This window comes from Corvus cornix, unplaced genomic scaffold, assembly GCF_000738735.6.
Source record: "Corvus cornix cornix isolate S_Up_H32 unplaced genomic scaffold, ASM73873v5 scaffold2, whole genome shotgun sequence".
NCBI lineage: Eukaryota > Metazoa > Chordata > Aves > Passeriformes > Corvidae > Corvus > Corvus cornix.
Genome location: NW_024108687.1, coordinates 95,976 through 111,062, shown reverse-complemented (window position 1 = coordinate 111,062; position 15,087 = coordinate 95,976). Strand labels below are relative to the sequence as shown.

Below are 15,087 nucleotides of genomic sequence, written 5' to 3'. Positions count from 1 at the left end.
GTTTTTGCTCTGTTGGAGGGTGGGGGTTCCCTCCTCCCCCCTCACCCCCTCCCCCCGTGTTTGGGGGCTGGGGGGGGCGGGGATGGTGAAAGGGGGGAGCCCCTGAAATTATAAATAAGAAGTTCAGCCCCTCCCCCACCCCAAAACTGAGAGAAAAAGTTAAAAAAAAAAAAAAAAGGAATAAAAAAGTGCACTCTTGGTAAGGGCAGTCCCGGTCGTTCTTGGGGGAGGGGCGGGGCTGGCCGCCATCTTGGGAGTGGCAATAGAAGCGGGTTGTGCCGGTGTCCGCCATCTTGAGCGTGGCCGTGCCGCTGTCGCGGCCATGTCGGGTGTGGCAGGGCGGCCACTGGGGGGCGCCATCTTGGGCGTGGCACGGCGGGGGAGGTCACCAGGTGGCGGCCGCCATCTTGGGTGTGGCATTGGCGCGCGAGTCGCCATCCTGAGTGTGGCGGTTGGTCGCCATGTTGGGTGTGGCGACGGAGGGACGCTGCCGCCACGGTGCGATGCCTTAGTGCGCCGGAAGTGACGTCACTAGGAGGCGCCAGGGATCCGCGGCAGCGTGGGGGAGCCGCAGTCATGACCCGGTCCCGTGAGTTGGGGGAGGCACCGGGAGGGCTCGGGGGCTTTTGGGGACCCCCGGACTCACCCCGCCCCTCCCCGCAGGACGACAGGTGGAGGCGTCCCGGAAGAAGCGCGTCCAGGTGAGCCCCAACCCGGCACGGGGGCGGGGGGAACCGGCCGGGTTTGGGGATGCAGCCCTTCCCCCGTGTGTGACACCCCCTCTTGTGTGACCCCCCCGCCCCCATGTGTGACAGCCCCCGTGTGACACCCCGTCATATGTGACCCCCCGCCCCCATGTGTGACAGCCCCTCATGTGTGACACCCCGCCATGTGTGACCCCCCCGCCCCTGTGTGTGACACCCCTCTGTGTCCCCCAAACCCGTGTGACCTCCCCACGTGTGACCCCCCCGCTGTCCCAGGCCCGGCGCACGCGCGGCGGGGGCAGGAAGGACCCGGGGGTGCCGCAGCTCGGCCGCTTCGCCGCCTACGTGCAGCAACAGAGCAAGAGCCGGCAGGGACGGGTGAAGAACCCGGGGGGGCGTTTTGGGGTGTCCCCCAGGTGTGACCTCGGGGGGGAATTTTGGGGTGTCCCCCAGGTGTGACCCCGGGGGGCATTTTGGGGTGTCCCCCAGGTGTGACCCCGGGGGGGCGTTTTGGGGTGTGACCCCAGGGGGGCATTTTGGGGTGTTCCCCAGATGTGACCTCGGGGGGGAATTTTGGGGTGTCCCCCAGGTGTGACCCCGGGGGGGTGTTTTGGGGTGTGACCCCAGGGGGGCATTTTGGGGTGTTCCCCAGATGTGACCCCGGGAGGACATTTTGGGGTGGCCCCCAGGTGTGACCCCGGGGGGACATTTTGAGGGTGTCCCCCAGGTGTAACCCTGGGGGCGGATCTCAGGGTTTTCCCGGGCTGTTTTGGGGTGTCCCCCAGGTGTGACCCCGCGGTGGCATTTGGGGGTGTCCCCCAGCTGTGACCCCGGGGGGACATTTTGAGGGTGTCCCCCAGCTGTGACCCCGGGGGCGGATCTCAGGGTTTTCCCGGGCTGTTTTGGGGTGTCCCTACCAAATCTCAGCCTGGGAGGATTTCTGTTGTTCCCATTGTGACCCCGGGGGAGCGCTTCGAGGTCTCCCCTCAAGGATGAACTCGGGGGGGCTGTTTGGGGTCATTCCTCCCAGTGTGGCCCCGGGGGGGGGTTGGGGTCTGACCTCTGTGTGTCCCCCAGGCGCTGCAGGAGCAGCAGCGGTCACTCCTGGCCGCGCAGCTGGCGGACGCTGTGCGGCGACAGCAGCGCTTCCAGAGCCAGGTGGGACTGGGAGCAGCTGGGGGGGCTCCCTGGGGTGGGTGAGGGGCTCCCCGGGGAGCGGGGGGCTTCCCAAGGAGGGGGGGTTCCCCTGAGAGCGAGGGGCTTCTCCCCCTGGGAGGGAGGGGGGCTCTCCTGCAGGACAAGGGGCTCCCCGGAGTGCAGGCTGTCCCGTGGGAGGGGGGGGTTCCCCACACAGGGGGGGTTCCCCAGAGCACGGGGGGTCCCCCCAGAGAGCGGGGGGCTCCCCATGGGGGTCCTCGTGACACAGGTGCCCCCAGGAGCAGGACGAGGAGGAGCCCCCTCAGCCCCGCAGGACGAGGCGTCGCTGCGTCAGTTCGGGCGGGAGCTGCGCAAGGTCAGTGCCGGGGGGCTTGGGGGGGGATTTTTGGGGGGGTCTCTCCCCACAGCTGAACCCCGATTCTGGCAGGTGCTGACGGCGTCTGATGTGGTGCTGGAGGTGCTGGACGCCCGCGACCCCAGGGCTGCCGCAGCCCCCGGCTCGAGGGGGCCCTGCGGCCCCAGCAGCGCCTCGTGCTCGTCCTCAACAAGATCGGTGAGGGGGGGTGGGTCTGGGCGGGGCGGGGGTCCCGGGTTCCCCTGGCCCCGCAGCCCTGGGGACACCCCCGTGTGTGTCCCCCCACCCCAGACCTGGTGCCGCGGGATGTGGTGGCCGCGTGGCTGAAGCATCTCCGGGCCGAGTTCCCCACGGTGGCCTTCAAGGCGTGCACGCAGCAGCAGAGCCGGAACCTGGTGGGTGCCGGCGGCCTGGGGAGGGGGCTGGGGGGAGGGCTCCCGGTGACCCCCCCGTGCCCCCACAGAAGCAGAGCCGGGTGCCGGCGGCCGCAGCCCCCGAGGAGGTGCTGGAAGGGGGGGCCTGCGTGGGCGCCGAGAGCCTCCTGCACATCCTGAGCAACTACGGCCGCTGCGGGGGGGCCAAGATCTCCATCACTGTGGGGGTCGTGGGTGAGGGGGGCTGGGGGAGGTTTGGGGGTTGGGGTTGAGTGGGGGGCTGTGAAATTGGGGGCCCAGGGTGGAGGATGGGGTTTGGGGGGGGATGGGGGTTGAGTGGGGGGCTGTACAATAGGGGGGTTGGGGTGGGGGATGCAGTTTGGGAGGGATGGGGGTTGAGTGGGGCCTGGGGTGGCGGATGGGGTTTGGGGGGCTGAGGTTGAGTGGGGGATGGGGTTTGGGGGGACGGGGGTTGAGTGGGGCCTGGGGTGGCGGATGGGGTGTGGGGGGCTGTGAAATAGGGGGGTTGGGATGGGGTTTGGGGGGCTGAGGTTGAGTGGGGGGCTGTGAAATAGGGGGGTGTGATGGGTGAGTGGGGCATGGGGGGCGGTTGGGGGCTGGAGGGGTGCGGGAGGCCGTGAAATAGGGGAACTGGGCTGAGGGGGGCTGGGGGAGGTTTGGGGGGCCATGGGTTGAGTGGGGGGCTGTGAATAGGGGGGTGATGGGTGAGGGGGGCTGCTGGGTGAGCAGGGTGTTTGGGGGGCTGTGGAAGGGAGGGCTGGGGGTCAAGTGGGGAGTGAGCGGGGGGCAGATTTTGGGGTCTGTCCCAATCTCTCGCCTTCCCAGGGTACCCCAACGTGGGCAAGAGCAGCCTCATCAACAGCCTCAAGCGCAGCCGCGCCTGCGGGGTGGGAGCCATGCCCGGGGTCACCAGGTGAGCCCCGCCCAGGGGTGGGGCAGGGGTCACCATGCCCGGGCTGGGGGGAGGGGGCTGGGTGGGAGGAGCCTGGGCTGACCCTGCCCAGGTGTGAGGTGGGTGTGGCACACAGACCTGCCCAGGTGTGAGGTGGGTGTGGCACACTGCCCCTGCCCCCAGGTGCCTGCAGGCCGTGCAGCTGGACCGGCACATCCGGCTCCTGGACTGTCCGGGCGTCGTGCTGGACTCGGGGGACCCCTCGGCCGCCGCCCCCTGAGGGGGGCCCTGGCCCCGCAGCGCCTGCGGGACCCCCTGACCCCCGCCTGCGCCATCCTGCGCCGCTGCCCCCCCCAGCAGGTGCCTGGGGACCCCTCTGGGGGGCTGGGGGTAGGTGGGACCCCCGTCACCACAGTAAGGGGCAGGGTGGTACCCTGTTCTTCCAGCTGACTCAGCTCCTGGGGGGGACTCAGCAAACCCCAAAACTGGGATCAACGTGGGGGGGGGGGGGGTGGCTCAACATGGGGGTGCACCCCCTGTCCCCATAACAGTGGGGCAGACAGGTTATTTCAGGGGGACCCTCCCCCGCTTTGGGCATTTTCAGCCCATTTTGGCCACAGGGAGGGGGCAGGGTGAGGGTGCCCTATGTGTCCATCCCCCCCCCAACCCACGGTGTCCCCCCCACAGCTGAGCGAGCTCTACGGGGTCCCCCCCTGCGCTGACCCCCTGCAGTTCCTGGCCCACCTGGCCCGGCGGCAGGGCCGGCTCCGGCCGGGGGGGCTGCCGGACGCCCACGCCGCCGCCGTGGCCCTGCTGCGCGACTGGACCAGGTGCGGGAGGGAGGGGACATTTCAGGGGGGCCTCCCCACACTCTGACTCTTTCTGGGGGGCCGTGAGGGGTTTCCACACCCTGACCCCCTTTTTGGGTGGGTGGAGGGGTCTTCCCACACCCTCACCCCTTTTCTGGGGTTCCCTACACCCTGGTCCTGTTCTTTGTGTATGGGAGGGGTTTTCTCCTCAACCCAACCCCATTTTTTGTAGACAGGAGAGGTCTCTCCACACCGTACGACCCCATTTTGGGGGCATGAGGGGTCTTTTCACACTCTCTAACCCCATTTTGGGGGGGGGGGCTACAGGTTCACCCCTATGAGCTGATCCCTTTTTTTGGGGATAAGAGGAGTCTTCCCAGAGTTTCTGAGCCCCTTGTTGTGGATCAGAGGGGTCTTTTCAGACCCTGCGACCCCTTTTTGGGGCTGTGGGGTCTCCCCCACACCCTGACTCCCCTTTTTCAGGGTTTGGAGGTGTTTTTTCATATCCCTTTATGGGGGGCTGGTGGGAATCTTTGTACACTCACCCCCTTTTCAGGGGGCTTTGGGGTCTCCCCACACCCATTTTTGTGGACAGGAGGGGTCTTTCCACCCTCTGTGACCCCATTTTGGAGGGGCTGCAAGGTCTCCCCACACCCTGAGCCCTGTTTTTGAGGACAAGAGTGGTCTCCCCATACCTTGACCCCCTTTTAGGGGACAGGAGGGGTCATTCCACCCTCTGTGACCCCATTTTGGAGGGGCTGCGGGATCTCCCCACACCCTGACCTCCCTTTTTGGGGTCAGGAGGGGTCTCCCCACACCCTGACCTCCCTTTTTAGGGACAGAAGGGGTCATTCCACCCTCTGTGACCCCATTTTGGAGGGGCTGCAAGGTCTCCCCGCACCCTGAGCCCTGTTTTTGGGGTCAGGAGGGGTCTCCCCACACCCTGACCCCCCTTTTTCCTGCAGCGGGAAGATCTCGTACTACACCCACCCCCCCAAATCGCAGGGGGTGCAACTCGAGGCCCAAATCCTGCCGGCGCTGGGGCCGGCGCTGGACCTGGAGGCTCTGGAACGGGGCGATGCCGAGGCACTGGCAGGTGAGCAGTACCTGAGCCCCGCTCCCTTCACCCCTCGGGGACCCCCCCAAAGCTCACCTGGCCCCCCACAGCTGTCCCAGTGACGGTGACGGGCCTCGGGCTGTCCCCGGGCAATGCTGAGGAGGAGGAAGGAGAAGCCATGGAGGACGACAGCGGCGACCTGGAGGTGGGAAGGGATTTGCTGAGGTGGGGGGTTTTTTGGGGGGCAGTGGGTTAATGTTTGACCCTCCAACCCAGCTTGGCACAATGACGGTGGAGCTCAAGCCCCGGGTGAAGTCGGGAGGCACTGGGGGGAGTCGGTGCCCCGAGCCCCCAACCTGGAGGAGGTGGCTGCGCTCCCCCCTCTATTCCAGGGCCAGGGGCTGCAGGCAGCTGGAAAAAGGAGGAAAAAGCTACAAAAAAGAGCAGGTGAGTGAAGACACCCCCTTTTCCTGACCCCCTCCCCCCAAGCCTCCCTGACCCGCCCCCCAAAATTCCTGATCACCCCCATCCCGCAGAGAAAATCGCCACAAAGCTGTCGGAGACGTTGGAGGCAGCCATGCAGTTCTGAGGCATCTACAGATTAAATAAAAATTAAAACACTATGTTTAAGTGAGAAATGGTTAAAAAAAACCTTTTAGAAATGAAAGAGCTGGGGGGACAGGGGTGCTATAGGTGTGATTTGGGGGGTCTCTCAAGCAGGAGGTTGAAATATAGAGGTTTTTGGGGGTCCCCCATGTCCCTGTGGGGGTTTTGGGGTGGTCTCACCCCATCTCACAGCTGGGAGGGTGAGTGGGGATGTAGAACCCCCCAGATTTGAAGGGACCCTTCTTCTCCAGCTGACTCAGCAGATTTAGTGCTCAGCCGCTTAGTGAACCTCAAAACTGGGGCCAAGAGGGGGCTCAGCACTGGGGGATGCACCCTGTTATTGAGGGCACTCCTTCTCCACAGCCTCCCCAATCCCTACAGCACCCAATATCCCACTTTGACACTAAATGTGCGCCCCCCCAACCCTCCAGAGCACCCCAAAAGCCACCTTGGACACCTCAAACACTCCCTGAGGTCCCACAGCTCCCCAAGCCCCCTTGTACACCCCCAAAAGGCACAGGGTGCCTCCCCAAGCCATCACCCTTACCCCTCACGGCACCCTTAGCTGTACAGGCAGGGGATGAAGGTCTCCCCCGGGTTGTGGGGTCCTCCCCATATCCCAGGGCCGGGCTGAGGGTGGGCAGGGCCACCAAGCTCCCCTCAGCCGCCGCCGCCATTTTGCCGCCTCTTCCTCCACCTGCGGGAAGGGCCCTGGCAGCGCGTTAGAGGTGGTGGGGGCAGCACAGGTGCTTCAAATAACAGCTATTAAGGCGAAGGGAAGGCGGAAATGGGCCATTGCGGGGCGTTCTGGGGTGTTTTGCGTTTTTTTCCAGGGCTGGAATGCAGTGCTTGGCGCCATTTCGCCGCCGTGGGGGGGGGGGCAGAGGGGCGCGCGTGCGGTTCTTTTCCCGCCTTTTTCGGCACCCGAGGGGAGGAAGTGGGAGGGGGAGGGTGGAGCGCGAGACTCGCCTCGCGAGCGCCGGGGGGCGGGGCGAACTCGGGGGCTCGGCCAATCGTGGCGCGGGGTGGAACGGTAGGCGGGGCGAACGCGGAGCTGGACCAATGGGAAGCGGGATGGGGCGGGGCTGATGTGGCGGCGGGGGTGGGCGGTGCCGGCTGGCGCAGTCGCGGGCGGAGCGCGGCCGGTGACGGTTCGTGTGTGGGCCGGGTCGTTGGCCGGGCCTTGGAGGAGTTTCTGCGGCCCTGTTGAGGGTGGGGCGCGGGGGACGGCGTTTGGGGTGTTCTCGTCGCGGTTTTAGCCCTGCCGGTGCTTGTTTTCCCCTCAGAGCTGCTGTGAGAAATGTCCCAGCGGAAGCGCAGCAAAGGGCTCGGCTCTTCTCAGGTGAGGGGCTGCCTCCCCCCACCCCCTGTTCTCCCTTCATTTACTCTGCCCTTCCCCCGTGGCCCCTCCCATTCTCCCCTCCTCCGTTTTGGTTCCTTTCCCAGCATCAATTTCTCCCGCTTCCCCTGTCCTTTCTACTTAGATGACCGATGGGGAGGAAGATTTCAGCCCGAGCCAGGTGGAGCGGTACTCCCAGGACCAGGTGAACCAGAAGGTGGGTTGCGGTGATCCCCTCTCTTCCCGCTCCTGGACTTCTGTGTCTGCATTTTTCTGTTACCAGCCCTCTCTTGGCCTTCCCTGCTCGTTCCCCCACAGGTGAGTGAGCTGGTTCAGTTCCTCCTTGTGAAGGATCAGAAGAAGATGCCTATCAAGAAGGCAGGTATGTTTAGGGGAGCCCCCTTCCACGGCGTTTGGACCCCTAAAGCCTTACTGGCCATGGGGAGCTCAGAGCTCCAGGCTCCCTCAGTGATTCTCTGCCTGTTTCCTGTAGACATGCTGAAGAGTGTATTCGGGAAATACCGGTCATGCAAGGAATACAAGGATTTCTACTCAGAAATCGTCAACAAGGCGGGCAGGACCCTGCAGGAGGTGGGGGGAGCACAGCAGGGGAAGGGGGGGAGGGTTTTGGGGGGAGACCCTCCCCGTGGATTAACCCTTGTCCTCCCGCAGGTGTTCGGGCTGCAGCTGGTAGAGATCGACACCAAATGCCCCACCTACATCCTCATCAATAACCTGCCCCGTGCTGAGGGCAAGTACCCGTGCAGGTGAGGGGCTGCTGCTGGGGGACCCCTGGGTGATTTGGGGACGGGGGGAACCCCGTCAGCGTGTCCCCCCCCTCGCCCACACGGCTGACACACCAGCATCTGCCACAGGGACAAGGAGAAAGAGAAGATGGGGCTCCTCTTAGTCATCCTCAGCTTCATCTTCATGAAGGGCAACTCAGTCAAAGACAGTGAGTCCTCCCCAAGACCCCCCCATACCCCATTTTCCCTTTGCAACCCCCCACTGACACCCCCTTTTCCAGGTGCTTTATGGGAATTCCTGAACCTGCTCCGTGTGTACCCAGGGTAGGATATGGGGGGACATGGAATGGGGGGGACGGGGCTGGTCATTGCCAGCCCTCACCAACCCCCATCCTCAGGAAGCAACACAGGGTGTTCGGGGACGTCCGGAAGCTGGTGACGGATGAGTTCGTGCACCAGAAGTGAGTTGGGGGGGTTTGGGGTGGTGTCCCCCATCCCTCCCGGTGTGCCCAGAGCAGCCTCGGCACCAGCCTTGGCCGGGCTGTTTATACCACACCGCAGAGCAAAGCCCGCAGCCCCCACGCCCCGCGGCTTGAGAGGTCCCTCACGGGGCCAGGGAGCGCTGGACACCCCCCTGGGGACCCCAAAACCTGCTGGGAGAGGAGGGGTCACCACCCACCCCTCTGCAGGTACCTGGAGATGATCTCCATCCCACTGACAGACCCACGCGAATTCAAGTTCCAGTGGGGGCCACGGGCAGAGAAGGAGACCTCCAAGAAGGATGTGCTGAACTTTGTGGCAAAGGTGAGGCCGTTTTGGGGTCATCTCTGGGTTTTGGGGGATTCCAGGGCTCAATTTGACCCCCCCTCTTCTGCCTTTTTCTCCAACCCAGATACAGGGAAAGGACCCCACGTTCTGGGCAAGCCAGTACAGCGAGGCCCAGGCCACCCCCTGACTCCCCAAAATAAAGGCACCCCGTTGGTGTGCAGCCCCCTGATCTCCAGGCTCAGTGCTTGGTTGTACAGGGTTTAATTTGGGGGGAGCCCCCCTGTCCCCAAGGGACCCCTCAGAAGTGCTCGGGGACAGTGTTCAGGGCATCGGCTGCGGTGCGGTTGATGTCGACGTTCTGCAGAGAGAAGGTGTGGGGTTTTGGGGGAATCTCCCCAAAATCTAACTCCAATTTCCAGGGGGGTTAATGGGATCTGCACCTTCTTTTGGGGGTGGGGATCCTCACCTGGGGTCGTTCCCGGTGGGTGTTCACTGCCTCGATGTTGAGGAAGATGGAGTCGACCTCACACCCTGGTTCCAGGGGAAGAAGGGACCTGGCTGCAGCTGGGGGGGCTTTGGGGGGAATTGTCCCCATCTGGGGGAGGGACACTGGGGGTATGGGTTTCTTTTGGGGGAAATTGTGTTCATTTTTGGCTGGGACACCAATGGAACAGTGACATTTTGCAGGGGAGGGATTGTCCCCGTTTTGGGATGGAACACAGGGGGAGTAGTCCACTTTTTGGGGAATTTGTCCCCATTTTCAGGTGGGATACTGGGGGTATGGTCCCCTCTTGGGGGGATTGTCCCCGTTTTTATGCTGGGGCACTGTGAGATATTGTTCCCATTTTGGGGACCCTCCCCCCCTCTTTGGGGGGGAATATTGTTCCCATTTTGAGAGTTATTGTTCCCATTTTGGGGAGATGCCCCCCTCTTTGTGGGGGAATATTGTTCCCATTTTAGGGGGTATTGTTCCCATTTTGGGGAGGTCCCCCCCTCTTTGTGGGGAGATACTGTTCCCATTTTGGGGGGATATTGTTCCCATTCTGGGGAGGTCCCCCCCCTCTTTGTGGGGGAATATTGTTCCCATTTTAGGGGATATTGTTCCCATTTTGGGAAGGGTCCCCCCTCTTTGGGGTTCACCACCCCACTCACCGTAGGCCACGGGGGTCAGCTTTAGCACCGTGTGCAGGGGGCACTTGAGGTAGGGCAGCTCATCTGGGGGGGTTAAGAGATTGAGGGGGCACAGCAGTTCTGGGGTGTCCCCAGTTGTCCCCAGCCTGTCCCCAGCGCCTCACCCGCGCTCTTGTCCAGGAAATAGGCCAGCAGGCAGCGCATGACGGCCTGGTGGCAGATGACCAGCACGTTCTCCTGCCGCTCCAGCTCCATGATGACGGGCTCCAGCCGGTGCACCAGGTCCTCATAGGACTGGGGAGGGGGGTTAGGGGGTGTCCCCGAGCCCCTGCCCCCCCAGCTGTCCCACAGGGGGTTTTGGGGTACCTCGCCCTTGGGGTAGCGGTAGCGGTACTTGTCCTGGTCCCGCAGCGCGAGCTCCTTGGGGTAGTGCTCCTGGATCTCCTCGTAGCTCATCTCCTCACAGATCCCCTGTGGGACAGGGGCGTTGGGGGCATGCGGGGGCGTTTGGGGGGTCCCCCCCTCCCCGAGAAGGGGGCGTGGCTCACGGCGTCGATCTCGTTTAGGGCCTTCCACTGCTCGTAGGGCACGCCCAGCGCCTCGGCCGTCTCGATGGTGCGCTTCATGTGGCTGGTCCACACCTTCAGCTCCCGGATGTTCTGGCTGCGGATGAACTGGGCCAGCGCCTGGGCATACTGGGAAGGGTGGGGCTGCTATGGGTGTGGCCACTGGGTGTGGTTTTCCCTGGCCCTCAGCCCATGGTAGGGGATGGGGAACATCGGGGTGTGGCCTAAGCCCTGTCCCTTTGGGGGTGGTCTTTCTGGAGCCCCGCCCCTTTATGGGTGTGGCTTTCTGCCTGAGCCCCGCCTCCTGCACAGGGTGTGGCCTGTGGGTGTGCCCGGTGGGCGTGGCCTGCTTCCCTGGCCCCACCCCTTATCACCACACCACATGTGGTCCAGGTGGGGTGTGGCCAGATAACGCCGTGCCCCTTTGTGGGTGTGGCCTGGACAATTAGCTCCACCCCCATGGGCACCTGGGGTGACTCTGCTGGGTGTGGCCTCCTTTAGCCCCACCCCACACCCCGCCTGTTCCCCCCAGCCCCACCTGGTGCCCGCGGGGGGACAGCCCCGATTCCCCCCAGGTGTGTCCCCCACAGGTTGAGCTGGCTCTGACCCCCCCCCAGCCCCACCTGGTGCCCGGGGGAGGACAGCCCTGAGTCCCCCCAGGTGTGTCCCCACAGGTTGAGCTGGTTCTGAACCCCCCCAGCCCCACCTGGTGCCCGCGGGGGACAGCCCCGAGTCCCTCCCGGTGTGTCCCCACAGGTTGGGCTGGCTCTGACCCCCCCCAGCCCTACCTGGTGCCCGCGGGGGGCCAGCCCTGAGTCCCCCCAGGGGTGTCCCCACAGGTTGAGCTGGCTCTGACCCCCCCCCCAGCCCTACCTGGTGCCCGCGGGGGGACAGCCCCGATTCCCCCCAGGTGTGTCCCCACAGGTTGAGCTGGCTCTGACCCCCCCCCAGCCCCACCTGGTGCCCGCGGGGGGACAGCCCCGAGTCGCCCCCGATGCGTCCCCGCAGGTTGAGCTGGCTCTCGCCGTGGCGGCTCAGGTAGATGGCGCGGGGCGTGACGTGGATGTTCATCAGGTAGTAGACGGTGCGGCTCTGCACGTGGCCCTGCACCCGGTTCGCCAGGTACCGCATGCCCACGTCGAAGATCTTGATGTAGGACAGCCCGCTGGGGGGCGGGGGGACCCCGGTCAGGGCAGGGGGGTCCCCAAGGCTGGCGAGGCGGGGGGAGGGATGTGGGGTGGGGGGTCACCTGTCCAGCTCGTCGTCCAGGGGCTCGTAGGTGGCCTTGTAGCACTCGATGCGCTTCTGGAAGTCGGCCACCGCCTCCTCCTGTGCGCGGCCCTTGTAGTCGGGGCTGCTCAGCTTCACTTGCTGGGGAGGTGGGGGGGGGGGCACGGCTTTTTGGGGGGTACACGCAGCTTTCCACAGCCCCCCCCCAGGTGCAGTTGTCACCTCCAGGTCCCTGTTGTCACACCCCCCCTCCCCAGGGTCTCACCTTGATGTTCTCCTCGATGATGGCGGGGTCGTTGCAGATGGACTCAATGAACAGAACCTGGGAGGAGGGGGAAAGGGGGGGCACCGGTGGCTCCCCCATGCTGTGACACCCCCAAAACGGTGCCACCACCCCTTCCCCATGCTGTGACACCCCAAATCAGTGCCACCACCCCCCCAATGCTGTGACACCCCAAATCAGTGCCACCACCCCTTCCCCATGCTGTGACACCCCAAATCAGTGCCACCACCCCCCCAATGCTGTGACACCCCAAATCAGTGCCACCACCCCTTCCCCATGCTGTGACACCCCAAATCAGTGCCACCACCCCCCCAATGCTGTGACACCCCAAATCAGTGCCACCACCTCCTCCCAATGCTGTGACACCCCAAATCGTTGCCACCCCCCCAGTGCTGTGACACCCCCACATCAGTGCCACCCCTCCATGCTGTGACACCCCAAACCAGTGTCCCTTTCCATGCTGTGACACCCCACAAATGGTGCCACTGTCCCCACCATGTGCTGTAGCCCCCCCAAACCAGTGCCACACCCCCATGCTGTGACACCTCCAAATCGTGTCACTGCTCACCCCCCCCCCATATTGTGGACTCTCCCATAACAGTGCCAACACCCCCCAAAGTCGTTGTCACTGCCCCCACCATGCTGTGAGCACCCCAAAACAGCGTCACCCCCCCCAAATCACTGCAACCGCCCCAAATGCCATAGCCCCCCAGTCAGTGCCACACCCCCTTCTTGTGGATGCCCCCAAATCGATGCCACCCCCCCCATTACACGTTGTAACACCCCCAAATCAGCGTCACCACCCCACCCATGCTGTGGGCGCCCCTAAACCAGCGTCACTCCCCCCTATACCGAGGACACCCCCAAACCAGTGTCACTCCCCCCCATACCGAGGACACCCCCAAACCAGTGTCACCACCCCCCCCCCCCCATTCTTTGGACACCCCTAAAACAGTGCAAACCCCCCCCCCCGATCAGCACTTCCACCCCCTCAAGCCTAAAACCCCCCCCCAAAATACCTCATGACCCCCCACGCCCCCCCAAATTGTACCTTATACCCGTTTTCCTTGGCGAACTGCAGGATCACATCCCGGCGTTCCCGCGTCGTGTTGGTGGCATCGAACACCTGGGGGGGGAGAAATTGGAACACCCCCCACCCCAAATATTTGCGGGGAAGTCGTTTGCCCATGGGGGGGTTAATTTGGGGTTGGGGGGGGGGTCTCTTACCGCCACCTGCCCCTCCTCAGAGCTCAGGTAGGTGCGGACGTCCTTCAGGGCGGCCAGCGCGCAGTGCCTGGGAATTTGGGGGTTGGGGGGGCAGCTCTGTCAGCTCTGCCCCCCCAGATACACCCCAAAACGGCCCCTCCCCCCAACCCCTCCCCCCTCTAACCTGCGGATCTCCATCCCCTCGGGGTTATCGTGACGGAAGAACTCGTAGCTCTTGTAGCTGGGCACGGCTTCCCGCCGGTACTCACCCACGTTGAACACTGCAGAGGGACCGGGAGCTGGTTTGGGGGGCATCCCCAAACCTTTCAGTCGCCCCTCCCCACCCCAAAATCACTCACCCCGTGTCGGGGTGCCGATCCAGTTGAGGTAGCGGGTGAGTTTTCGGGAGATGTAGGTCTTGCCGCGGGCGGGCAACCCCACCAGGATCACCATGGTGGGGCAGTTGGTGAACTGGGGCACAGAGGCTGGCGGGGGGGGATTTGAGGGGGGGGTCACAGCACTGTTCCCCCCCTCCCCCCAGGCCTCCCCGATTGCCTTTGCACACCCAAATCCCTCCTGCACCCCAAGCTGGGGTACAACAACCTGTCCTTAGGGGGACGGTCCCCTCCCCGGCGTAGCCCTGTGGGTGTTTTGGGGGGGATTTTCCCTCCTCAGGGCACATGTGTGTTACTCCCTCCCCCCCCCAAATTCCGTCCCCCCACTCACATCCCCGTCTCGCTCGAGGGGTGCAAAGGGGCACCCACGTTTTTTCCGGGGCGGGGGGGTCCTTGTCAGCCGCTCCGATGCCGCCGCCATGTCCCTGCCTCTGCCCCCGCCCGCGGTCAGTGTCCCCGCTGTCACTCTCGGTGTGCCAGCCCCTCCGAATTCACTCCCTGTCCCTTGTACCTGGGATTTTGGGTGATTTCTCCTCCATTTTTGGGGCGGTGGGGGGGCCCGGCGGGTGCTGGCGGTGCCCCCCGGGAAGGTCGGAGGTAACGTTATACCCTGGCTGCTGGCCGGGCTGGGAGGGACGAGGGGATGAGGGGGGGCCAGCGGGGCCCCCCATGGGTGCTTGACCCCGTCACCTTGGGGGCTCAGCCGTGTCCCCCTGGGGGTCCTGGTGCGGTTGCCCGTGGGGGTCTCAATCCCGTTCTCTTGGAGTCGTGACCCCCCCCCTCCTCCGGGCGATTGTGTCCCCCTTGGGGGTGCTGGCACTGTCCCCCCCCGGGTCCCAATCCCACCTCCCTGGGGACGGGATCTTGTCCCCTCAGGGGTCCCCATCCTGCTTTTTTGGGGTCCTGGTCCCCCTCCCCGTGAATGTCTCAATCCTATCCCTTTGGGGGTCCCCGTTTTCGCCTCTTGGGGTCGTCAGTCCCGCGGATGAGGAGGAAAAGGGGACCGGGACCCCCCAAGGGGGGCACATGGGACCCCTCCGGACACCGCTGACCCCCGCCGGTCTGGGGGACCCTCAATGCTTTGGACACTCCCCGCGCCGAGGAAGCTCCCTGGCCCCCCTCCCTCGAGCTGGGGACCGCCCCTTGTCCCGATCCCCTCCCCCCGGGGATTCCCCACTCGTGTCCCCCGCCCCTCCCGGTCCCGCCCCCGGCCGCCTCTCGGTCCATCCCACGGTGTCCCCCCAGGGTCTCCCCCGGTCCCACCCCGAACCCTCCTTCGGCCAACCCCCGGTCCCTCCCCGGTGTCCCCCGGTCCCTCCCCCGGTGTTCCCCCGGTCCTCCCCCGTCCCTCCCTCGGTCCCTCCTTTGTCCCTCCCCCGGTGTCCTCCCCGGCCCCCCGCGGTCTTTCTCCGGTTCCTCCCCCGTCCCTCCCCCGTCCCTCCCCGCC

General features: G+C 64.9%; 3 protein-coding genes across 5 annotated transcripts; 2 read left to right on the top strand and 1 right to left on the bottom strand.

Moving 5' to 3' along the window:
• The first annotated feature begins 457 nt into the window (after positions 1-457).
• Positions 458-5,993, top strand: LOC120412195 (guanine nucleotide-binding protein-like 3-like protein). The gene is given in 18 exon segments (XM_039572530.1): positions 458-589; positions 664-701; positions 981-1,082; positions 1,782-1,862; positions 2,131-2,217; positions 2,290-2,338; positions 2,341-2,415; positions 2,509-2,612; positions 2,681-2,825; positions 3,438-3,525; positions 3,688-3,773; positions 3,776-3,864; positions 4,192-4,334; positions 5,279-5,409; positions 5,481-5,575; positions 5,647-5,698; positions 5,701-5,817; positions 5,907-5,993. Coding segments are annotated over 18 exon segments (1,548 nt in total). The 5' UTR covers positions 458-576; the 3' UTR covers positions 5,960-5,993.
• A 1,140-nt stretch (positions 5,994-7,133) lies between these two features.
• LOC120412193 (non-structural maintenance of chromosomes element 3 homolog) lies at positions 7,134-10,230 on the top strand. 3 transcript variants are annotated; one of them, XM_039572528.1, is made up of 10 exons: positions 7,134-7,318; positions 7,461-7,532; positions 7,634-7,697; positions 7,809-7,906; positions 7,988-8,082; positions 8,191-8,270; positions 8,343-8,385; positions 8,460-8,522; positions 8,783-8,865; positions 10,141-10,230. In XM_039572528.1, the coding sequence occupies exons 1-10, from the start codon at positions 7,277-7,279 to the stop codon at positions 10,164-10,166; spliced, it is 666 nt and encodes a 221-aa protein (XP_039428462.1). In that variant the 5' UTR covers positions 7,134-7,276; the 3' UTR covers positions 10,167-10,230. The 3 variants fall into 3 exon arrangements, with proteins under 3 accessions (XP_039428462.1, XP_039428460.1, XP_039428461.1); XM_039572526.1 differs by lacking the exon at positions 10,141-10,230 and adding an exon at positions 8,954-9,115; XM_039572527.1 differs by lacking the exon at positions 10,141-10,230 and adding an exon at positions 8,954-9,064 and having other exon boundaries at positions 8,751-8,865.
• LOC120412191 (6-phosphofructo-2-kinase/fructose-2,6-bisphosphatase-like) lies at positions 9,075-14,724 on the bottom strand. Its single transcript, XM_039572524.1, has 14 exons — positions 14,152-14,724; positions 13,605-13,730; positions 13,430-13,526; positions 13,267-13,333; positions 13,091-13,165; positions 12,022-12,078; positions 11,776-11,897; positions 11,484-11,691; positions 10,509-10,655; positions 10,327-10,431; positions 10,125-10,254; positions 9,982-10,044; positions 9,296-9,360; positions 9,075-9,187 (listed from the first exon to the last, which is right to left on the bottom strand). Exons 1-14 carry the CDS (start codon positions 14,309-14,311, stop codon positions 9,128-9,130), a joined length of 1,482 nt encoding a protein of 493 aa, XP_039428458.1. The 5' UTR covers positions 14,312-14,724; the 3' UTR covers positions 9,075-9,127.
• Positions 14,725-15,087: the final 363 nt, after the last annotated feature.

Bases quoted from the DNA above. Each gene is read 5' to 3' on its own strand.
- LOC120412193 (XM_039572526.1), top strand. From the start codon at position 7,277: ATGTCCCAGCGGAAGCGCAGCAAAGGGCTCGGCTCTTCTCAG. The intron at 8,083-8,190 runs GTGAGGGGCTGC...CATCTGCCACAG, and splicing joins GAGGGCAAGTACCCGTGCAG to GGACAAGGAGAAAGAGAAGA. The intron at 8,271-8,342 runs GTGAGTCCTCCC...CCCCTTTTCCAG, and splicing joins GGGCAACTCAGTCAAAGACA to GTGCTTTATGGGAATTCCTG.
- LOC120412191 (XM_039572524.1), bottom strand. From the start codon at position 14,311: ATGGGGGGCCCCGCTGGCCCCCCCTCATCCCCTCGTCCCTCCCAGCCC. The intron at 11,898-12,021 runs GTGAGACCCTGG...CCACCTCCCCAG, and splicing joins TCATCGAGGAGAACATCAAG to CAAGTGAAGCTGAGCAGCCC. The intron at 10,045-10,124 runs GTGAGGCGCTGG...TAACCCCCCCAG, and splicing joins TTTCCTGGACAAGAGCGCGG to ATGAGCTGCCCTACCTCAAG.